This window comes from Mixophyes fleayi, chromosome 4, assembly GCF_038048845.1.
Source record: "Mixophyes fleayi isolate aMixFle1 chromosome 4, aMixFle1.hap1, whole genome shotgun sequence".
Lineage (NCBI taxonomy): Eukaryota > Metazoa > Chordata > Amphibia > Anura > Limnodynastidae > Mixophyes > Mixophyes fleayi.
In genome coordinates, this window is record NC_134405.1 from 327,050,197 (window position 1) to 327,075,715 (window position 25,519).

The following is a 25,519-nucleotide window of genomic DNA, read 5'->3' on the forward strand; positions in this document are numbered from 1 at the left end:
CCCCTCACGCCCACCTCCACTGGCTGGCTCCCGGAAGAGAGCTGAAGAAAGTAGGTAAGTATGCTATATCTTATCTTGTATCTTAACATCTTTTTCAACATATAATTACACTTTACACTGTGTGTGTTTTTGACAATGTTGGGTTTCTCTAAAATAAAGAAGGGGTGGGGTGGTAAATTATGTATCCCTAACCTCTGGCCGCATCAGTATAAGTTTAAAGGAATGCCCTTTAAATGTATTTCCATGCAGATGCATTTTAACACACTATGCTGAGTTGTCATGTTAGATACGTGCAACTGACCATAACCAATGTAATTGTGCCATTTTCGTGGCACGCATCTTGCAAGTACGTTTTTGGATGCATCTAACTCTACACGTATAAGAGCTAAAGGCAGTTTTCCATTCATCCCCTATTATCAATCATCGTGGTACCCCCTGATTTCGTCAAACCTCTGAGAAATAAAAGGAAGAAGGTACTTGTTTTTCACAGTTATCTTATTGAGACCTCTTTAACAAATGCACAGACACAAACCCACTTCTTTCTTGGGCACAAAGAAGAAACCAATGGCATGGAAGGTCTATGAACCCTTTCTCAAGTTTCTCCTTAATATAGTCCTCAGTAGCCTTCTGGACCTGTTAGAGCATAACCCTTACTTTTAGGACATTTGTAATGGGAAATAAGTTCAGTGGCACAATCAAAGTCTTTGTGAGGTGGTATTTTGCCTTCCGATTTCACCCAAATTCCAATCAATACTTGAAGTGTACATGCAAATGTCCCAGGGTTGGTGCCACATTAAGTGTTATGTAGGGAATGGTACCTCCAGACAAAGGACCGCCATCTATTCCACAAATACTGATACTAAAACAATGGCCGGAACTTTCAAAGACAGGGATGAAGTTGTATTTAATAAATTGTCACAGTCCCACTATCAATGAAAGAAAAATAGTTTACAGACATATTACCAAAGACTAGTTCAATTAATATGGAAATACCTATGTACTTAGTGAGGCTCCTTTGCAGGGCCGTAACAAGGGCGGTGCAGCTGGTGAGACCGCCCAGGGTGCAATGTCGAGGGGGCGACATGGCCGCCTGCCATTTGCCCCAATCACACCCCTCCTGGAGGAGCAGATGACAAGAGGAACGGAGGAGAGAGGGAGCGGATGACAAGAGGAACGGAGGAGAGGGTGAGCGGATGACAAGAGGAACGGAGGAGAGAGGGAGCTGATGACAAGAGGAACGGAGGAGAGAGGGAGAGGATGACAAGAGGAACGGAGGAGAGGGTGAGCGGATGACAAGAGGAACGGAGGAGAGAGGGAGCGGATGACAAGAGGAACGGAGGAGAGGGTGGGCGGATGACAAGAGGAATGGAGGAGAGGAGGAGTGGGTGACAAGAGGAACGGAGGAGAAGGGGAGCGCATGACAAGAGGAACAGAGGAGAGGAGGAGCGAATCACAAGAGGAAAGGTGGAGAGGGTGAGCGGATGACAGGAGGAACGGAGGAGAGAGGGAGCGGATGACAAGAGGAACGGAGGAGAGAGGGAGAGGATGACAAGAGGAACGGAGGAGAGGGTGAGCGGATGACAAGAGGAACAGAGGAGAGAGGGAGCGGATGACAAGAGGAAAGGTGGAGAGGAGGAGTGGGTGACAAGAGGAACGGAGGTGAAGGGGAGCGCATGACAAGAGGAACAGAGGAGAGGAGGAGCGAATGACAAGAGGAAAGGTGGAGAGGGGGAGTGGATGACAGGAGGAACGGAGGAGAGGGGGAGCGGATGACAGGAAGAACGGAGGAGAGGGGGAGCGGATGACAAGAGGAGGAGAGGGGGAGCGTGAGGATGCAGAGGGGGCAGAGTGAGGATGCAGTACACCGTAATACTTCAAATAAACTGGATAAAGAAGCCGCGATTATTAAATTATTTAATAAATTGAAAAAAATCAATATTTAATCAACTAATTGTCAGACAGTCGAGGTATTTGGCAGAAATAGTTGTTTTGACATCTTGTCTTAACTAAAAAAAAATCAAAAAAATCTGAGATTGGTGGTGGACAATCCTGGATGAACTGACATGGAATGACCCAAAAGCGGAAATTCATGGCATTGAATGGAGGGGACGGGGCTTAATGACATAATTAAGCTCCGCCCCCTCCATTCACTGCCATGAATTTGGCAAATGCAAGAGCTTTGCCTACTCTTCCGGGAGTCTGTGAGGACTTCCCGAAATTCGTGAGCCTCCCGGGGAGTAGGCAAGTATGCATAAAGTTCTAAATATATACATATACATATACATATATTATAAGTTCATGTCTACTCACAATCTGCTGTCACCCGGATGGAAAATGTTCTATAGAAAGCCTAGAACATTGTACAGCCGGCGCCTCCTTAAATTACCAGCTTAACAGCACGAATGATAGTGGGGAGCTTGAAACTGACGTCACTGCAGGCTGCCGGAATGTTCATTCATTGGAACTGTTTCTACTTTTCAAGCTGTCACTATTACCACGCTGACGTGCATGTCACCTTCAGTCTAATCATGTTGGTATATTCCATGTCGGCATTGTCGGCTTCATGATTGTCACTCACCGGACTGTGAGTGCCATTTCTCCTGTGTTCAGGAACCGTGGCCGTCCGCCATCCTGACGATCTGCGCATGTGCAGCCCTTATTAAACCTTCAGTACCTGTTGCTTTTAATTGATTGGATGATCATGCAACCCTCCCTATTTAAACCACCTGTGATCATTACCTGGTTGCCTGATCTTGGAGTCTCATTCCCCATGAGCCTCTGAAGGTGTTCCTGTGTTTCCTCGTGTATTCAGCTCCAGCTGATTCCCGTCTACTACGTTTGTGGTTTCCAGACCACTTCAACTCTCCTGTGTTCATCGTGCCTGCACTCAGCTGATTCCTATCTGCTACTGCTGCTGGATTCCAGTCCGCCTCAACTCTCCTGTGTTCATCGTGCCTGCACTCAGCTGATTCCTATCTGCTACTGCTGCCGGATTCCTGTCCGCCTCAACTCTCCTGTGTTCATCGTGTCAGCTCTCCACTGATTCCTATCTGCTTCTACTACCAGATTCCAGACCGCCTCTACTCTCCCGTGTTCAGCGTGTCTTCCCTCCGCTGCCTCCGCTACTACTGCCGGATACCAGACAGCCTCAACTCTCCCGTGTTCATCATGTTTCCAGTTTTACTTACTACTGCTTCCTGAGTATTGCTCCGTTGATACTGGTTACCTGCCGTGCGCTGCACCAACCTGATTACCGCTTCCATCCTCCAGTGGTCTCTGCTCCTGCCGGCGTTCAGCCTTTCAGGTATCCCTGCACGTCTCACTGACAGCCTGCTCTCCTGAACCGCGGTATGCATACTTTCCATTGACTTTGCTTTTGTATTGCATATCCGTCTGGACTGTGTTGTGTTCATCTCCGGAGTCTTCTATCTACTGAAGCTATTGTGACTATTGACTTTGTGTCCTATTACCTGGATCGCTCTAGTGACTTTGTATACTTCAAGCAGCGCTTGTCAGTTATTATTGTATTGTGGATATCATCGTGGGATCAAGTTCTGTGTGCCCCGTGTATCCTCTGCATTACATTCATCTCCTCGTGTCCCTCCTCACATATATATAGCAGTGGTACAACTTGCTGACGCAGACCACTGACTCCTGTTTCCCTGTGACACCAGTTTCTAGTATCCTCTCACATAAGCAGTGGTACAACTTGCTATACGCAGACCACTGACTTCCCCGTTACCTACTTGCACCTGGAATCCATTCCTTCACTATAGACAGTGGTACAACTTGCTATACGCAGACCACTGACTCTCACTACCTCCTCGCTACTCCTGGACATTCCTCCTCACTATAGCAGTGGTACAACTTGCTGTACGCAGACCACTGACTCTCCTCACGTTTACTTGTCCATCTGGTTCCTCGTGTACATTCATCTACTCATTACCAGTTGCTGCTAGTCATAGACTTTCTTTGAGCATTCTCTCACCATCTGCTGATTCTCCTGTTCCGTTGTCACCCTGCTACCAGAGAACCATAGTACCAGCTATATTACTCTGGTAAGTTCATCATCTGGTGATATCCTGGGCAAAGACTCCTAGTGCCCGTGACAATGATAAAGTACCAAACCCTTTCAGGGATGTCTCCTGGAGTGAGGGCTCACTCCTTCACAGGGAAGTGAATGAAAAATGCAATAACATTAACCAATATGTGATAACATGTCTTGGTATGAGAATACAGGGTCACTGGAAGGGCTTAGCTTCTAACAGAGTCTTTCCATTGTGGGAATAGGAGATTTCTGGATCTACCCCTTCCCAGCAGTCCCAGGTAAGAAGGTTATACCAAGCATACAGTTACCAGGCTGGACACCAGAAACTTGACACATGACCTTCACTTCACCAATGGCAATCTAACATGTCTCTTAGAAGCCTGGATACTTACTGGGTTGATATAATAAATTGTCATAAGTAGGATACATAATACAATTTATACCACTTGGACGCTCACCCATAACTTTGACTTGGCATATTGGAGGCAAGAAATCTGCTGAATGGAGCAACAGTTATGATTTGATTTTGGCATTAAAATGAATAACAATAAATTCATGGGCAATAAACATATATGCTATTTCTGGCAGTCTCGGAGAGACACACACAGTCACAAATCACACTATACAGGAAGTTGAGGGTATAAAAAACAACTTTACTTATCTTCGATTATGATTATCATACAAGGAGAAACATGGTGGAGATCCCGCCTCTATCACTTGGGGAGCCCTCTTAGTTTGAACTCCAGTGGAAACAAACTATATGATGATAGTTAGGCACAATCTCTGATGACGATGAGGTTTCAACTGGGGTTTACCACCCAGCCTTTAGCTGCAATATTTCCAGTTCTGCACCAATAGCATTTAATTATGAAATAATGGAAAGTAAAGCAAAAAAATGAGTAACTTTGCATATTGGCATAACCATGTTGCATTGGAGGGGATGTAAATTTAAAATGTGATGGCAGATTTTTAATTGGGGTAGGGCATATCCTAGATCAATTTTAAATTTCAGTGCCCAAATAAAGCTATCAAGTATTTCTGTACTACATGAAAAAACAGCCAGTATTTAACTTATGTGCAAAATAATAAACTAATTTGCACCCCTTGCATTGTGACATAGTTTTGTCCAAGAGAAAACTTTTCTTTGCCTTACTTTCCTTAATGAATCAGGCCCAATGAGTTTTGCACACGGAACCCCAGCACCACTTGCAAGTAAGTGTGCACTGCTAGCTTCTGTTAATGAAGCTATGATGCTTTGTGGTTTATGCATTTCAAAGCTGTTATAGGAAGTTTCATTAACCTATGCAGCCGCCAAAACTATAAAAATAACAGCATGGAGACCCACCTTTATCACTCAGGGAGCCTCCATAGTCCATTACTAGACTCCCAAGGAAGCAAACAATATGATGATAGTGAAGGCACAATCTCTGTCCAAGATGAGGCTACAGCGGGGATTTACCGCTCTGTCTTTATCTACTTACATTATTTCCAGGTCTGCACCAATAACATGTAATTATAAAATACATATGAGTAATTATAATGAGCTTTGTGCACGACACCCCAGCACCACATACAAGTAAGTGGGCACTGCTAGCATCTGTTAATGAAGCTATGATGCTTTGTGGTTTATGCCTTGCAAAGCTGTTATAGTAAGTTTCATTAACCTATGCTGTTACCAAAACAACAAAAATCAGCACCTGTCCTTACAAAAGACAGGATTTATCTTAGGTTATAGCTCATGCTCTGGTTTTAGAAACTGAGAATTAGCAGGAAAATAACATTTATTGCATCACAAAATAATAGGTTTTGAAGGCTTATTTATAAACTTTGCTGAAAGGTGCAAATAACCACACACAGGCAACATTTAATTTCTGATTGATAAGCTAGAGATTTAGTCTAAATTTTCACCATTGGCCAATGTTTGTAAATAACCTTTATACAGTTTGCAAACTTGTGGATAATATATATTATTCTGTCTATAAGCAGATGATTGCAAAAGTTATTTTTTTCCTCAATCGTCTTTGTATTCTTCAGTTTTTCCGGTTGCTTCAGCCCTGCGGAGAGAAAGTGAGATATATTAATAAATGATAATTTTCTCAGGCTGTTCAAAGTACACACATGGAAAAACAAATAGAGGTGAATTACTAACCTGCGTTTTGATCAAACTGCAGGTTTTTATGCTCTTTGATGTCCGGTTTTAAAGCCCTGCGACTTACTAAAAGTCAAAACGCACATAAAAGTGCATTTTTTAAAACTGCAATTCCGATTTTAATACATGGAAGGTATACAAACCGATCCATGTATTAAGTGGCGTTTTTTCCAAAACAAAACACAAACACGGCTTATAAGTAAAGATGTGATTCACACAGGCACTATTGCTCAAACAGAATGCAGTTTGAGCTTACTTGTCTTATTACAAACTAAAAAAGATAAGTCCATCCCTTCCATTGTCTTACAGCCTTGCCTACTCTGCATTGCTAACATAACAACAAATGGAGAGAGCTAACTAATTTTTATTATAAAAAAATATTAAATAATGAATCTATAATATAAAAGCCTAGCGGCGTGTGTTAGTCTGTGTGTGAAAAAAAAACAAACAAGCTGCAGCGCCACCTGCTGGGCGGAGATATACACTGACCTACTAAATTCTTAGCATTATCTAATATATAAAAGTAAAAGCCTTGCGGGGTGTGTTAGTGTGTGTGGAAAAAAATATTTTCTCAGAAAGGGCTCATCCAATTGACCTGAAATTTGGTATACAGACATTATTTGACAAAAAAATTAGAATAGTGTAGTCAGTTAACTTCCATCATCCCCCCTTCCCCCCGAGGGAGGGGTAGTAAAGGCTAAATTTACGAGTTGAGGGCTCAAACTCATTTTCGTGAGGTAATTTTACCTCATGAACACACATTAAAAAGGGCGCTTGCATCGGGAAGTAACGCTCTTCCCCTGAGGAGGCCTGGGCTAGGCCCAAATGCATGACAAGAACCTTTTTAAGACCTTAAGTAGCTTGATTTGACTTGAATGCATGAGTATCATGCACGGGTTAACTTGTATATAATAAACACCTATGTCTGTTAGTATTCAACAAAATCAATGTTTACTGAAAACATAAAAACACTCTAATGGCCAACTGCAACGTAACCATTTAAATCATAAAACATATATAAACTCTGATTAAGATCCAGTAACCTCTAAGTAATCTGTTACCACCTTTGAGAATGACTGTGACCTTAAGTGACCAAGAGTTCCATTAGTCGCTCAGCCAATCACAAGTGTTTTTCCACTGTGACTGCTTGTGATTGGCTATTGGCTTAGAGTAACCTAAGTCAATTAATGTCACAGTCATTCACCAGTGGGCATTTCTAGTGAACAATTGTGGTGAGTGTTATGTTTTTTTTTTAATCCCATTGGATTATTAACACAGAAGGATTTCCAATTGGATTACAAAAAAAGAAGATTTTATTTTGTAGACAAAATGATGAATGACTTTTGGTGAGGGTTTTATTCATTTAAACTTTATTTTGAAATTCATCCGTGAGTTTCTATTTTTTGTTATTGTGTAAATGCATGTTCCATTGACTGGAAGGGCATCCTGATGCATGTAGTTACACAGTAGGTGGCAGTAGTTACTCAATAGGTTAGGCAGAAACCATTGGGGAATCAGCTCTGCTCAAGGCTGCGCAACATAACTTTTAGCTTCATGTCCAAATTCATGCTCCCCAACCTCTTTTTGTTAGAAATCCGTTGAACAGGAACTTTAATTGGGTGATAATTTGGGTGTGATGAGTGTAATTGTGGTTGTAAAATGTAGCATTTTTCTTTGTGTGAATAAAAAGTTCCACTTATCTCGCTGTACTGAAGCTGCCCCTCTGTGTCTAAGGTGCAGGATTTAAACATTCTCATAGTATCAGAAGCAGGGGAATAGGAGGTGTGTATTTCTGGGGTGGTAGAGGTCCCATATTTCAGACCCCTGCCTTTCTAATGTGTTTGAGTGAACATCTCCTTTAATTTTAATTCTCATTCACATGTAAGCATCTATGAAGTGGCTGGGACTACAAGCCAGTCATTACATTAGGATAGTCATAGACTAATATAAACTAACTAACAGAGCATTAAATAATCAGAGCATTGGAACAGACACGACTAACAACAACATTTAATTTAAACACGTCTGTATATGAAGCAAGGTTCATAGATCCACATTAACGTTTTATAAAGGGGAAAGACTGTACCTGGTTTTAGATGCTCGGAGTGTCGGTTGGGGAAGATTCTTCATTAGTTGGATTTAAATCTGAATCTTCAGGACATTCTTCAACTGAAAATTTATTGAAATAAAATCTTCATTACACTAAGACAAACCAGCTGAGTAATTGCATAGACTGTGGTGTATATTTGAACATGGGATAATAAAAACACAGAACTGTAATACAATATTGCAACGCTCAAATGTAAATCGCAGATGGATTGTCAAGGAAACTATTGTCCAATGCTTTCCAAGTACAACCTGTGTGTAGATTTATCCCAAGTAGTCCCTACTGTGTATAAATACTGTTCAATCAATGCAATTTCTTATAAAATACCCATTATAATATGTTTTGAATATGTTGTTATATTTTGAGTTTTTGCTGTTATTGTCTGTGAGCTATTTAGTACTATCCAAGGCCGTATCTAGGCAAGGATACAGGGGACACATTGCCCACAGACCGCAGGCCAATAGAAGCTTCCAATAGACAGCACTTTAAACTCAAGCACTTTTTATGCAAGCCGGTGAAATTGGACTATGTGTTATTTATGTTTGATCAATTTTGCTATTTTTTTTAATGACTTTATTTAAGTTTTCAAGTATAACAAAACACACCCGTCACAGACATTAGATGAATACATGAAGGCAACAATGATACACAAAATAAACAGCAAAATCCTTTCTGACACCACAGTAATACCCAAGTAGAAGAAGACCTGTGTGCTGTGTATGTATGAATTAAAATTTATTAGGAAGGGGGGAGAGGAGAATGGGGTAGGGGTTACGGTTGACCTCTGGGGATCCTGAAAACTGAATAGATGATAAATTTCATGGAAGGAACAGCCAAGACCAGCACATACAATTTAAATTACACATATGTAACTACCAAATAAGGCCATATTTTGATGTGGCAAAGCTTTTTTTTTTATAATATCATAGGTTCCAGATATGGTTTATATTAGTCATATATTTGGAATTTATTTCTATATTTTGTTTTACACTCATAGCATGGATCTAGTTGTATTGGGAATTTGAGTAGCCAATTTGTTGGAGGTCTTCTCCAAGACCTCAATCGGCAGGAACTGAATTTTTAGAGTTGGGTGTTAAAGTGACATTGGATATGAGGGTGGCAATGTCATCCCAGAATCTGCCAATTTAAGGGGTTGTCCACCAGATGTGGAGAAATGAGCTTAATTCGCTATTATTTTTTAATAATTTAGCAATTCCTACCATTTCCTGGCTTTGGATACTCGTGGTTTCATGGGCCTCAGTGGGTGTGGATTCTACCAATTACTAATTTATTGTTGTGTTTATATAGTACATATCCAGATATCGTCACTACACTATCTCAGCAATACACTAACATTCTAAAAAGTTTACACGGCATTTCCATTGTTGATATCTATTGAATTGTGATTGGCTGATAGGGATAATACTCTTGCAGTATGTTCATACCGTATATCCTATGTAGTAGTAGCAGCATAGAATATTTATCGCACTATAAAAACCAGTCTAGGATTTTTTACAAGAGCCCCATTCCAATGAGCTGCTCCGGGGGCCCCAACAATCTACGGTGTGGCGCTGGTATGTTACAGAAAGTATCAGGTAGTGCCTTTTAAAAATTTTGTCCAAAGTGACAAACTGACCCAGTCTGTTTAATACAATTGTAAAGCGCTACGGAATATGTTGGCGCTATATCAATAAATGATGATGATGATGATGATGATGATGATGATACATGGACTGCAACTAATGTGACCAAAAAACTAAAATGAATTAGTAGCACACATCATAATATGGTCATTTTATTTATATAGTCACATTGTTGCTGACATGCCCGCTATTTGTATGATTAAACGAAAGCCAATAGGTAGATGAAATGGTCATGTCATACTAAGCTTAGCTTCAGCATTGAGCTTGATTTCTTTGCAAAGTTCCCATCCATTAGCCCTGTGAGCTGACATTAATCTCATGGAGGGGATGTCAAGTGGCAAGAGCAGGGAGGCATGAGGCACCAAATCGCATCAGCTTGCTCAAAATAGCTCCATTCATCATGAATTGCATCATTGAGCCCCTCATCTTGCCCTCTACATGTCACGAGCCGCGGCGGTACTCACAGCCGCCGCGGCTCGCTTCCTGCCTGCCCCAGCGCCCCGGCCGTCACCATGACGACCGGGACGTCACTTCCCTCCAACTCCCGACCGTTGCCAAGGCAACGGCCGGACGCTACTCCAGCGCGGCGTCCCGGCAGCCGGGCGCGCACGCGCATACTGTGATTATTAGATTCAGCTTGTAGGACTGAATTAGCAGGCATTAGTCTGCAGGCGTGTATGACAGGGCTAAGCCCTGATTGGTCTCTAGTGTAGCAGGCAATTAGCCTGCAGGTGTGCACTGTCCAGGGGCAAGCTCTGATTGGTCCATCTAGGTATTTAAGGCAATGAGGTCTGCTGCTTCATTGCCGGTTATAGCTTCTGTGCTCCAGTCTGCTGACCTGCTTGTTCCTGTTCCTGTATTCTGATACTGCTTCTGATTTCCCGTGTATGACCCTTGGCTTTGAATTGGACTTCGCTTGTGTTTCCTGTGACCCTGATCTCTGGCCTGTTTACCGTTTCTGCTATCCGCCTGTGACCCCTGACCTCAGCTTGTTTACCGATACTGCTGTCTGCTGCCGGCCCTTGACCTCTGCGTGGACCTCACTCCGCTTACCTGGGTTCTCCCCAGCCAGGACACACTTCACGACCCTCTGTCAGTCTGCGGCCCAGTCTGTCCCCACCATCAGGGGCTCCAGTGAACACCTGATTGGCAGAGTAGATTCCGGGTTGTGTTGTGCCGGCTGGGGGGGTTCCTAACACTACACTAGGAAGTGGGTGGGATCCAGGAGAAAGACCTGCTGTCCCGGGGGTCGGGTGAGGTAGCTGAAATTCGAGAGTTTTAGCTCAACCTTAAATTCTAAGTTTGTAATTTTCCCCCCATGTTTGTAGTGCATATTACCCAGCATTGAACCAGAAATTGCCCAGATTGCAAATGGGCATTTCTGTGTGGAAGGGTTTTTTTTAAATCTGATTGCTCAGAGCAGTTATTTGATGAGCACAAAACTAAATTGGTCAACAATATCTGAAAGGATGTGATCAGCTTAATTAATAATTGTGCTGTTTATTTCACTCATCTCTGAACATTTTTCTCTGTCTAGTTTTGTAGAATTTATGGAATTTCAGTGATATTATGCTCAATCATTTTATATTTATCTACGTTCTTATTTGTCATAGTACCAGAGAAAGTACATACTGTATTCTAGCATCACATTTATCTCCTTTTTCAGGTCATTCCCCAATCCGGAGATCTCCACCCGGCAGCAGTACGTTCCTTCATCCTCCTCGGTCACTCCAGTGATGGTCAGGGACACGTCCCCCTGTGATATGTTCCCCAATAACTCGTATCTGTCAGATGTCCTCTTGGTCACTCTGCTGCCATCTGTCTGTAGGATCACATTACTACATCCTAATAATGTACAGGTGCCTCGTCCCCAGCACATTGAGTATGTACCAAGACTGACAGAATAAGTGCAGGGTAATGTCAATGTTTCATCTACTGATCCTGTCACATTATCAGCTAACATGAAAGCTGTAAATAAAGTAAGTTATAGAATAAGTGTCCATAGAATGTCAAAGCCTTCCTAGATATCTTTCATTCCAAAATCAAATTTTAATTTTGCATTCTGCAATAACCATGGCTTGCTACTAGGTGGCACTACAGCACAAATAATACAGTTAATAACGCTAACAGTCCAGTCACAGTAATGAATGTCCTGAGACATCTGCTTATTACTATTTGTCTATAAATAAAACACATTAAAGGTCGTTTGCAAATGTGCAAAACCGCAGAGCATTTGTAATGGCACAAATGTGAGTGATCGTCAGCTGGCGCATTCATAGGTACGTGCCCACAATCTGGTGACTGAAACAGCCTCCTGAGAATCACCTTGAGCCTACATTTGTGGGATTCCGTTTGATGTCTTTAATTGTTCATGCTGGGACATGTGAATCAAAAGCTATCATGGCAAGGACAGTTTAACTAGATTTTATATTTTATACTTATTTATATAAACTTGCTATTTAATATTACTGTGGTGGAAACATGCATCCACAGCATATTTGCCTTCCCTCCCACCATGCCCCGGTCTCTTCGGAGAACAGACACCCTCCCGGATATCAGACAGAGGCGGGACTTAATGATGTGATTTGCGCCATTACTCCTCACCCCCCTGCTCAGCAAATGCAGCGAATCGAGACATTGCAAGACAGGAGGCGGGGCTATGCTGACGTGTCACCACACCCTCTAGCTACCTGCCAGTTGACCTCAGAGATCTCCTGGAGTTGAGACACAAAGGGCTAGATTTACTAAGCTGCGGGTTTGAAAAAGTGGGGATGTTGCCTATAGCAACCAATCAGATTCTAGCTATCATTTATTTAGTACCTTCTGCAAAATGACAGCTAGAATCTGATTGGTTGCTATAGGCAACATCCCCACTTTTTCAAACCCGCAGCTTAGTAAATCTAACCCAAAATGTTGCCAAGTATCATTCACAGTCCGGAGAAATCCAATACTTAGTCTATTTAAATAAAATAAAAAAATAAAATCATTTAAACACTAAAAGTAATCTCTACAAAGCACACGTAAGAATAGAGTCTGACCCATCTGAAGATACATCCAGCTCTGCCCCAATACCATATGAACCAGGCTTACGTCAGATACACTTACACCCATCCAGGTCATAAGCGCAAGAAAAGTTTTTTGAACATTTTTTTCTTTATAGCGAAATCGTATTGGGCATTAGGTTTGAATTCAATTTTAAAAGACCGCTCTAATGAAGCAGATATAATCTTCTTGTGTACAGATGAAAGTAGCAAACAAAATCACTCTAAAATAACTCTACCAAAATGTATAATATAATGAAGAAAGCTTCAGAGGTGTATCTGCAATAAGACAATCAGAAGTGGCTGCTAATACTGGAGACTGCCATCATCAGCATCATCATCATCATCATCTTCATCGTGTATTTGTATTTTTACTCTAAGGAAACCGGCGTATGTCCAGCACAGCATGACACTCTCTAGCCGTCTGTAATGTATGTGTAACGGCACTTCCTAAACGCCGTAAGGTGCTAATTGTGCAAAGTGTGGGCTTAGTACACCCCCTGCACAGGCTGAAGTCTCCCTCTTCAGCAGCGCATGCCATAACGTGGGTTTCCCTGGTCTGTTACTGAGTGTTAATAGTATTATTAAACAACAAGATAACTTCTTATCCATCCCAAGGACACTAGCTGTCCCCAATGATATCGGATGAGACCCCAAGATACCCCAGCATGCTTAATGTTAAAGGGGAATTATACTTAAAAATAACACTGTGATGCTGACATTTGACACATAACTTGTGAATAACGGGAACACTATTTTTTTCCAGCACAGAATTTTTCAGGTATATCTATAAAACTTGGGGCAGATTTTTCCGGGGGCAGTTTCTGGGACGGTGACGAGGACGCACACCTTGTAAGGCCCTAGCCAGACAAGTAGGCACACCTGCCTACATAAAGAACCATTGTGGTCCAGCAGGGATTAAGGTTTGTGTATGAGCCTCAGTGACTCCAAATCAATAAAGAAAAGAAAAAGTCACAAACCTTTAATGTTTTTGCCATCATTATGAGCTATACTTAGCACAAAACATGAACATTCTTTTTTTTTCTGATGTAGCCCATTTAAGATATATATATATATATATATATATATATATATATATATATATACAGGGTGATTTAAAAGTCGCAGTACACCCTTTTATTTCAAAAACTCGACAGGAATTGGGTCGATTGGCCGATTTCAAGATGGCGCCCATGTTTGGAACATACCGTAATAGATAGACCACGTTACCCATACCTTACTGGAGTATTCAGGTTTCCCAATTTCCTGTAGAGTTTTTGAAATAAAAGGGTGTACTGCGACTTTTGAATCACCCTGTATAATCTAACACAAAGGGGCATATTCAATTAGGATTTGCGGCCACGATTACGGGCGGCCGCACGGGTCCCGGTACCGCAACATCGCAGCCGCACGTAATCGAGATCGAGAATCCTAATTGAATATGCCCCAAAATAATCTACAGTATATAAAACAGAAAGCTGCTCTATATTACTCAAATAAATGATTCTTTAATGTATTGAATGTAAATTGACAGTCATTTTACAGGCTGCCATTAAACCATTTTCTCAATTTTGTACCAACATTTTTTGGGGCACAGTGAGCCTCCTGGTACTTACCTGGAGGAGAGAGAAGAAGCACCGTCATCCACAGGGATAGTAAAGTCATCTTGTATGATCGATGGATGGGAGATCAGAGTGCTGGTATTATCTGCTGTCTCCTTCTCACTGATGTGGGTGATAGAAGAAGCGACTTGTACAATTACAATATATTAAAAAAGAAAGAGGAAGTACTCTGGGTTAACCCATTCATGACTGGAGGTAATTTAATGACTGGACCAATTGTTGCTCAACACATTTGATATTGTTTTGTTCTGAAGAAATAGGGCTTTAATTTGGTCACGTGTTCTCTTAAATATTTATTTATGGACATTAGACATTAGAAAAAAAACACCAAAAAATAGACTAGCCCTGATTTCTTCACACAGTGACTTTTATGTAAGGCTTGAGGTTACCTGAGGACCAGAAGCTGTGGCAGAACTACCGCACCGGGAGGGGAGGTGTCAGGTCGCCCCCTCCTCTTAGGACACCTTCCTGCCCAGAGCCGTAACTAGGGTGGTGCGGGCGGTGCCGTCGCCCCGGGCGCAAGCCCAAGAGGGCGCAGCAGCCGCCCGCTACCTTCCCCTCCCCGCCAGCATGGTTAAAAAAAATAATTTGCGGCAGTGTTAATAAAGAAAAAAAAAAAAAGGGTCACCTGATCCTGCGGCGGTTCCCTTTCTGTAGTACTTTAAAATCTGTAATCCCCATTGCTGACTGATGTCCCTTACCCAGTGGCATGACTTGGCAGACACATACACTATAAACAGTCACCTCACAACAGGACTTGTATGTTATCTATGCCGAGTGCTGCATACCTCAGATTCCTCCGGCACAGCTCTTATCTATCAGACAGTAGCTGAGAGCAAGGGGGAGCTCCGGAGCACGTAACGAGGAAGGCACCGGAGTGTCTGACCTCCTAAAGGTAGGGACCTTTCACCTTAGAGCTTACTTCCCATGTCCAGATGCTGGTATCTTTCTGCATTGCGTCCTATTCTCTTTTTAATGCATTATATCATTTGACACATTATAGTTTTGAAGTGGAACAAAGTCTAAAAAATAATATTGATTTGTTAGAATAATTGGCAATTGTATTGTCTTGCATTCTTTGTATCTCAGAATAGCAGTTTAAACTGCCAGTAAAATGTATTATGTTTGCCTTATTGCCTTTTGTTCATATTTTAGTTTGTCTTTTACAAATAGTCCAGGCTAACATTTCCATTATCTTATACATTTCTGCACAATCAGTGTTTTTACATGTATGAATACATGCCTCTAACTTGGGGGTTAATTCCTCTATCACACACATTAGCAAATTTCCAACACCAAGGTGAGAGTAGCAATAACAAGTACTGACAAATATACACATGTAAGGTTGAACGCAAGAGTTGTCAAACCTTGTATACAACTTCTCCTGACCTCTATATATGTGTCCAAATATTCTATAACCCATAGCAACATGTGTTTTCCTTTCACTTTGTGAACTTTCCTAGACAGTTATATAATCTGATTTATATGGATTACAGCCCATATACTCAATTTTCTTAAATAATGCCTGATTGCAAATACATACGAGACTGTCATAACCACTGCCTGTAGTTGGAGCAAGAGATACGGCAGAAAAACAAGTAATTTTGAGATGCACAGAGCTTGATTTAGACGTGGATGGGTGCACTTGAGTTTTACACCCCTTCCCCACCCCTTCTACAGGCTTTTACTTACCCGCAGTGGAACGTTTCTTCCACTGACAGGAAGTTCGGCATTTGGAACGCAAACTTGCGTTCCAAATGCCGAACTTCCTGTTGGTGGAACGCACATGCGTTCCACTGCGGGTAAGTGAATGAAAGATCTCTCTCTCTCTTTATCTCTCTCTCTCTCTTTTTTCTTTAAGGTACCTTAAATGCCACATGCTGCAACCCCTAAAAGAAACTGTCTATTAAGTCACTCAGGCAACAACAGTTACAAAGTACTTTTGTTGTACTACATAAATGCCGGGCATTACAAAGAGTAAACACATCAAAATAAAAAGTGGAAGCGTTACCCATAGCAACAAGATTATAGCTATTTTCTAACACGTTCTAAATAAATTATAGTTATAATCTGAGGGGAGGTGTTTCTCTCTCTCTCGTAAATTAATGACACTTAATGGAACAAACACCTTCTTTAGGAATATTTATTAAATGCTAGTTATTTAAATTAGATTTTATTGTTCTCTATTGCACAAAGCACCTTTTTACATATCGCAGTGTTTTGAGGGGCAAGGAAGACAAACGGTTGTTAAGTTATTTGAATCCCGTCACTGTATGTGTGTGTATATATATATATATATATATATATATATATATATATATATATATACATATATATACATATATATATACACACACACACACACACACACACATCATGCATTTGCAAATATGTGTAATAGAATTATTTCAGTAAAGTGCTAGCCACATCCCCCACTTTAAGTTGGCCACACCCACATGGCAAATGCCACTCCCACTTAGATGGGGGGCGCCGGTGCCCTGTCTCGCCCAGGGCACTAAAATGTCTAGTTACGGCACTGTTCCTGCCTCTCCCGTATCCCGCTCTCTGCTGTCATCAGAGCAGATTGGAGGCCTCTTCTGAGCATGGGCAGGACCGGTGCATGCGCAGTGAAACCTCTAGTTGATGGTGATAGATATTTTAATAATAAAATAAATCTATAGCAAAACCTAAATGTCATTAAGCACCAGTGCTCATAGCCCGGACTGGATAGCAGTAATGCAGTGGGATGAACAGTGGGGCACCTTCCCCCCCCCCCCCCCAGCAAAAGTTGCAACCAGCACCAGCCTATGACAGACTGGGCTTGTCACACACTATATATATATATATATATATATACACAAGTTAACCCGTGCATGATACTCATGCATTCTAGTCAAATCAAGCTACTTAAGGTGTTAAAAAGGTTCTTGTCATGCATTTGGGCCTAGCCCAGACCTCCTCAGGGGAAGAGCGTTACTTCCCGACGCAGGCGCCCTTTTTTAACGTGGTTTTGTCCACATGTCACCTCATCATTTTTCTCCATCACCTCATCCTTCATCTTTATCGCCACATCTATGCAGATGTCTATCCAGACACAGGGATCTCTCTCAGCGGTCCTGAGTATCACACTCCTCTCACTCTGTCACCCCCTTAACTTTCATTTCTCTTAATTGAATCAAATCAATAAACTAATGTGTAACCTCTGAAAAGGCTATATCAGGCAACTGTTTGACCTTAGTAGGTACTATCTTTCCTTCATTGTTCTTAAGACAAATTATACATATTTCACATTTAAACTTAGCAACTGTTGTAATTTCACCTGTGGGAACAAAAGATTGCAAATGATTCTGCAAATATTATAACAAATAATTAGAACTATCTATGAAACCTTATGAAAATTGAATTATACAATTATATAATTTTGACTGCTCATTTTCACTTATTAACAACTAACAATTAAATAACATTTTAACTGTCTTATTTTTTTTTCACTTTACTCCTATTAGAGAATTTTACCCCTCATTACGTCTAGGGTTCAACATTAAAAATTCCAGTTTCTGAAAAACACATTTCATAACTTATTTGTTATTTTCCCCCTGCACCACTTTTCAGAGTTTCATGCGATCAGGGTTGAAACTCTACAGGCACACCTTTGCCCTGGTGCTACCTTTTTCTCTCCTTAGAAATAACAGATCCTATCCTGACTTATGTCCCAGCACTCCTGACTTTGAGGACATCTAGCACCATAATGTAGTATATAAAGAATGCAGTGTGTACATAAAGAGTTCACAGTCTTGGCCTGCCCCTTACATTGGGCTGAACAGTCACCAAAACTTTTGATTGTCCCACTAGAATCACAACATTTCACAGACTGTCCTGCTCTCTCCTACCTGTTCTTGTCACTCTATTACCACCTGTGGCTGCATGTTTCTTTAGTTGCAGCTTTTCTGGATCCTGGAATGTTGGGGGCCCTATTTGGAAAGAAAATGTGTACATTTAGAAAATTCCAACCCTGGAGTTAAATCAATAGCACCCACGATTAATAATTAGGCCTTCCTCCAGCCACGACATTAAAATAATAGTATTTCCATTTAATAAATAAACCTATTTCCCTCCTGCCCTGGTGCTACCTTTTCTACTCACATAATAATTTATTACCTTTCCAAATAAGTCTACAGAGTAGTTCACAAAACATCACAATGCCTTCTGCCAGATATAGGAGATCAGCCTATACTGCAAAAGCATTTCATTTAACACATTACCTTTGCAAATCACATCTCTTAACTTTGCAAACAAGTATACACAGTGTTTAAACACTAAAATGTCTTTTGCCAGTTATGGGTGGCCAGTCCGTCCTGAAGAAAAGCACATTTTAGCAACATTTAAAACTAACAATAGTTTCTGCAGAAACACATTAATCACACATTTAGCAATAAGGTCCTAAATTCTTTACCTCTTAGCATCCACCCTTACCCTCTCTTCACTTACTGCTTCGGAACCTCGATACACTTCGGAGCACAGATATATTTAGCACATCTGATACTCACCAGTGCAGAGGTGTGTCTTCCCCTTGTCGAAGCAGTCATGAAGAGATGCCCGCAGGACGAAAGATCCCAGCTTCTATAAAATTTTCTGTTCTTCTCTTTAAATAATAATTGAGATGAGCAGGTTTCCAAAATATAATATTTCTAATCTTTATTAAAAGATATTATGCATAGATACAGCCATTGCTAGTCAAAGCAGACATACGCCCAGGCAGGGGAGGACTGGCAAATTTCAGCTCGAGGGGCAAGACTCGATTCAGCAGCCTATTTTAAGGGGAAAAAATGCAGGTGGCCCAGTGACTCAGCCCAAGATAGCACACTATGGGACCGGCCCGAGGGCCAGATGCCCCCCAGGCCAGCCTGCCCCTGCGCCCAGGGTCTCAAATGCCAATTGACAATCTATATAAGATTAAGTCATTCTTTTATAGAAAATGTTACTTATCATTGCCAAAACCACACCTTTACAGCTTACATCACTGCTGACACTCTGAGTCTCTATCATTAATCTCATTAAAGTGACATGTTCTTGGAGGGGCCTTTTGGAAGGGTCTTCTTGATCTTATTTGGAGCAAATATTTCCTCTGGCCTTATATTGTGAAATGAAGAACATGTGACCCTTATATAACCTTTTTGTTTTCTGTATTGTGCAATATGTAAGAGAAAGGTCCGTACTTTTCCTCTTAAAAGCACAGACACATAAAATTCAAGTTCATTAGTTCATTCTATTGAAACAATTGGTAAATAGCATTTTTACTGTCTTATTTTTTTCCCACTTTTCTCTTATAAGAGTAAAGGGTTTTTGTTAATTATTACTTCAACATCATTTTGTTCTACAATCTTATCTCTTTGCGGCTTTTCTCCTTCCTCTATATCTTATCTTGTATATAAACGTCTTTTTAAATATAATTACACTTTACAGTGTGTGTGTGTTTTTAGCAATGTTGGGTTTCTCTAAAAAAATAAAATAAATGGGGTGGGGGTGGGAAAGTTATGTATCCATAACCTCCGGCAACATCAATGTACGTTTATAGGAATGCCCTTTAAATGTATTTTTATGCACACTATGCTGAGTTATCATGTTAGATACGTGCAACTGACCATAACCAATGTAATTGTGCCATTTTCGTGGCACGCATCTTGCGAGTACGTTTTTGGATGCCTCTAACTCTACACGTATAAGAGCTAAAGGCAGTTTTCCATTCTTCCCCTATTATCGATCTTCGTGGTACCCCCTGATTTTGTAAAACCTCTGAGAAATGACAGGAAGAAGGTACTTGTTTTCACAATTATCTTATTGAGACCTCTGTAACAAATGCATAGATGTACCACCCACTTCTTTCTTGGGCACAAAAAAGAAACCAATGCCAACTGATGACATGGAAGGTCTATGAACCCCTTCTGAAGATTCTCCTTAACATAGTCATCGATAGCTTTCTGGACCTGCTAGAGCATAACCTTTACTTTTAGGACATTGGTAATGGGAAATAAGTTCAGTGGCACAATCAAAGTCTTTATGAGGAGGTCTTCCGAATTCACCCAAATCCCAATCAATACTTGGAGTCCACATGCAAACTTCCCAGGGTTGGTGTCACATAGGGGCATATTCAATTGTTGGCGTTACTGGCCAAAGTAACGCGGCGCGTGCACTATTACCCTCATTACGGTACCTTTCATGCTGGATTTCATCTCACGGCTCAGGGAGCTGCGAGCTGAAATCCGGCTTAGTATTACCGTAATAACGGTAATACTTTTTCCGCCACGGAAACGGGAACAATTGAATATGCCCCATTGAGTGTGTCGAAGTCAAATAATTGTATGAAGTATGGTAAATTGATTAATATTGTTTTACCGTGAGATTGAGATTAGGACGCTACGGTTAAATAGCACAATTGCACTGGAAAGCAACACACACACTTACATTCACACTTACATTTTGTAAACAGTACACATTTATTAAAGTTCCAATCCACATTCATTTATTAGTAAAGGTATTAGAGATTTATACATAGATAATACTACAGTAAAGGTAACTATGGTTTAGGTCCACAGAAATGTGTGGAGTTCTATCTATATTTTACTAGCTGAAATTCGGTGTCAATAGGGAAACGATCGCATATTGCATAAGTTATGAATGGTATCAGATTAATACTCCAAAGCACATTGTTTATTGGTCAGTTTAAGCTGGTGTTTTGGCGGGAATACACATAGGCAACAGTTGTAGTAAGTTGCCCTCACCTTTGTAGAGAAATCAAATGAACTGGCCTATGACCAGCAGTCTACTGGAACATCATTAATTTTGGACCAATGAAGACCCCTCTTAGTGTTATCTGTGCATATTTGTGATATCATCACTGTTTATGTTAATTCAAACTGTATATAAGCAAACCCCTGGCCCAGTATTAAATCTCTCTTTCTTGACTGTAGACAACAAGACTGAATCTGAACCTGGGCCCAGGATTGTGTATTGTATTCAGCTATACTTTCCTGTATATTGCTATACCTTTTATGCATCAACATGGTTTGCTGTTATCCTGCTATCTTTTGCTATTAAAACTCTTTGTGCTTTGGAACCACATTCATCGCATCATACAATATTTATTGGTAGCGACAGCACGAATATTAAAAGTGTTATGTAGGGAATGGTACCTGCAGACAAAAGTCCAGGATCTATTCCACAAACACTGATATTAAATTCTAAATCGATGTCCGGAACTTTCAAAGACAAGGATGAAGTTATATTTAATAAATTCTCACAGCTCCACTATCAATGAAAGAAAAATTGTTTACAGACATATTACTATTACTGCTATCCCTGTAGTTACACCACTGCTTCTGCTGTATATACACATGCCTTTTGCCCAATGCATATATGCATGGGGCAAAAGCATCATACACACCAACCTCATACACACATATCAAACACATACATGTGCACTGCATCATACACATATGTGCAAAGAGGTGGACCAGCTAAGTCTCCATGAGAAGTGGGGACCTTGGAGATTCCAACATTGCATTTGCTTGTTTGCATTTTTCCCAATTATACCCAAATGTCCATTCAGCCCTATACACAAATGCATTACACATGCCTTCTGTACCATACACACATGCATCAAGCACATGCCTTTTACCTCAAACATACACTGTATGGACAAAGATATTTGGCCACACCTGTTAATTATTGAATTGAGGTGTTTCAATCAGGTCCGTTGCCAGAGTTGTATAAAATCAAGCCCCTAGCCATGCAGTCTCCATTTGCAAACATTTGTGATACAAAATGGGTCATTCTGAATAACTCAGTGATTTCAAGCGTGGTACTGTGATAGGATGCCACCTTTTCAATAAGACTGATCTTGACATTTCATCCCTGCTGGATATTCCACGGTCATCTGCAAGTGATAGTGAAAGTGGAAGCTTTTAGGAACAACAGAAACTCAGCCAGGAAGCGGAAGACCATGTAAAATCACAGAGCTGGGTCAACGACTGCTAAGGCGCATGGTGCGTAAAAGTTTCCAACTGCTGATTCCATAGCTGAAAAGTTCCGAACTTCCACTGCCATTAATGTAAGCACAAAAACTATGCATTGGGAGCTTAATGGAATTGGTTTCCATCAGGGCCGGATTTACCGCTAGGCAACCTAGGCACCTGCCTAGGGCCTAGCAGCTCTCGGGGGCCCAGCTTTTTTAAAAAAAAATAATTCGGCCCCTCCCCCGACTCGCGGCACACCCCCACCCGTGACTCGTCGTGGGGCGAGGAGGGGGGGGGGGGGGTGCCGCGAGTCACGCCACTGTTTTCTTACATTTTGAGATGTATTTAAAGTAAGGTATCATACAAATAGTGCAAGGTATCAGTGCAGCGTCATCCAAGAACAATAAAGCACCATAATGGACGGAACAGCAATAGAAGGCACACTGGTGGTCTCTCCTCCGCATACCCATAAATGATCATTGGCAGAGAGCTGCATAAGTCTGGCGACAAAACATGATATACATATGTGTAAGAATTTCTGTACAGCATATAATTTGGTAATTATGTATTACTGTTGCACTTTACTGGAATGGGATACGGATTGGAGTAAAGGAATAGGTGCCATCTTTACTTGAAAGCCCTCGAATTGCAGGAATTCCAACCAGCCTACGAGATCCAAATTAGAACTTTGGATAATTCGGTTACTTCTTCCCTGTAATTGGAAGTTGTTGCTCATGTCTCTTTCTGTTTGTTTCTATGAATAAAGCAACTTTTGAACGTTTTATCCTTACTTCAAGCATTGATGCTTTGCAATAATTATCGGAAGTTACCGTTGTTCTTCTGGTCTTCCTTAGGCACATTTCATAGCTGCACTTTTTCCTGATGGAGTTAGTTACTATTTTTAGCGTACATGGTGTTTTGACAATAGACTGGTCCTTCTGAAGATCATACCTTGTGCTAAAACCACCATTCAAATTCAAATCGGACTTTAATGTATATTTGATCACTTCAGTGGCATTTCCAGTGTTGGACACTCCATGTGTGTCACATGGGACGTGCACCACATGACAGGTGCCGTCCCATGTGTGAAGGGGATGAAGACTCCACAGCTCCTAATTGGAAAAAGGTACGTTGGGGGAGGGGTAGGGTAGTATATTAAGTGTGTGTGTGTGTCCACTGTTTGTGTGTATTATGTGTGTGAGGGGCCACTCTCTGTGTGTATTATGTGTGTGTGAGGGGCCACTGTCTGTGTGTATTATGTGTGTGTGAGGGGCCACTGTGTGTGTGAAGGGGGGGCCCAAACCGATATCTTGCCTAGGGCCCCATGAGGTGTAAATCCGGCTCTGGTTTCCATGGCCGAGCAGCTGCATGCAAGCCTCACATCACAAGACCAATGCCAAGCGTCGGATGGAGTGGTGTAAAGCACACTTACACTAGACTGTGGAGCAGTGGAAACGTGTCCTGTGGAATGACGAATAATGCTTCTCTGTTTAGCAGTCAGATGGACGAGTCTGGGTTTGGCGGATGACGAGAGAACGTTACCTGCCCGAATGCATTATGCCAATTGTGAAGTTTGGTGGAGGAGGGATAATGGTATGGGGCTTTCTTTCAGGGTTTGGGCTAGGCCTCTTATCTCCAGTGAAGAACAATTTTAATGCTTCAGCATACCAAGTCATTTTGGCCATTGTTATGCTTTCAACCGCGGCAGAATCAGTATCATCATCATCATCAACATTTATTTATATAGCACCAGCAAATTCCGTAGCGCATTACAATTGGGATGTGTATGCGTTCAACTGTGGAACGCAGGGCCGTCACTTCTGGGTTTGAAGGGACGAATAGACTTGCAGGGGCGTGTTTCCAACGCATTTTGTCCCCAAGGAGACGTTCTCAAGGGTAAAGTGGACATATGTACCAAAAGGATTGAATGGACCAAAAGGATTGAATGTTGAATTTGATTTTTCTATATAATAGTGAGGTGGGACTATGCATCATGCACTTGAAAAACAATACCGTCCTTGTTAAATAAAGGCACCCATCAACCATTGTCATTTTCATAGGATGGCATGTGTGGGACAGTTAGTCTACGGTCATACCTCCTTGGCTATGCCCAAACTCGGCCGATCTTGGAAGCCAAGCAGGGTGGAGCCAGGTAAGTAACAATATAGGAGACTACCTGAGAAAACCTGCTATAGTAGGAATACTGTCCCCCCCATGTGTGCCAGAATATCCATATATAGTGGATTTGTCACATGCCGGTCCCATAGACAGGTACCGGCATTGTTACCTTCTGCATGAAAGCGGTGTTCAAACTCACTAACTTAATTATCAAGGCATCATCTGTATTTGATTCTGCGCATGTGCTACTTATTACCCTCCCTTATGACCTCCTACCTGTTCCTATTGGTTGTAAGTATTTTGGAGCACTATTTAAACCTCCCATTGCCCTCTGTTCAAATGCCTGTTCTTTGAGTTACTTACTCTCTATAGGATTTGGCTTCCTGTGCATTCCTGTTTATGCCTTGCTCATACGTCCTGGATCAGCTGGACTCCTCTCTGCTGTTGCTGTAACGAACTGCCTGTTGCACCTGTATTCATTACGGCTGCCCTGGAATCATCATCTACGAACCAACTAGTTCAACACCACTGATGCTTCTCCACTTGAACTGGCGCTGCACCGGCAACTTACCAGCAGTTCTGAATCACCTCCATGGATCAGCTAAGTTCTATTTCTCCGTTACTCCTGTATATTGAACTGCTGTTAACGAACTGCCTGTTGCACCTGTCCTCATTACGGCTGCTCTGGAATCACCATCTACGGATCTGCCAGCTCAGCGCCATTTCTCCTTCTACGCTAGAACTGCCGCTGTACCAGTAACTCACCCGTTGTTTTGAAT

The 25,519-nt window shown here is 41.5% G+C and overlaps 1 protein-coding gene across 1 annotated transcript; it reads right to left on the reverse strand.

The window, feature by feature from the left end:
• Positions 1–5,594: 5,594 nt before the first annotated feature.
• LOC142150210 (hepatitis A virus cellular receptor 1 homolog) lies at positions 5,595–14,705 on the reverse strand. The gene is made up of 4 exons (XM_075205415.1): positions 14,605–14,705; positions 11,580–11,915; positions 8,284–8,366; positions 5,595–6,102 (listed from the first exon to the last, which is right to left on the reverse strand). Exons 1-3 carry the CDS (start codon positions 14,651–14,653, stop codon positions 8,290–8,292), a joined length of 462 nt encoding a protein of 153 aa, XP_075061516.1. The 5' UTR covers positions 14,654–14,705; the 3' UTR covers positions 5,595–6,102; positions 8,284–8,289.
• Positions 14,706–25,519: the final 10,814 nt, after the last annotated feature.

Bases quoted from the DNA above. Each gene is read 5' to 3' on its own strand.
- LOC142150210 (XM_075205415.1), bottom strand. From the start codon at position 14,653: ATGACTTTACTATCCCTGTGGATGACGGTGCTTCTTCTCTCTCCTCCA. The intron at 11,916-14,604 runs GTAAGTACCAGG...CTTTATTTACAG, and splicing joins GCTTCTTCTCTCTCCTCCAG to CTTTCATGTTAGCTGATAAT. The intron at 8,367-11,579 runs GTATGTACTTTC...ATAAATTTTCAG, and splicing joins AAATGTGATGCTAGAATACA to TTGAAGAATGTCCTGAAGAT.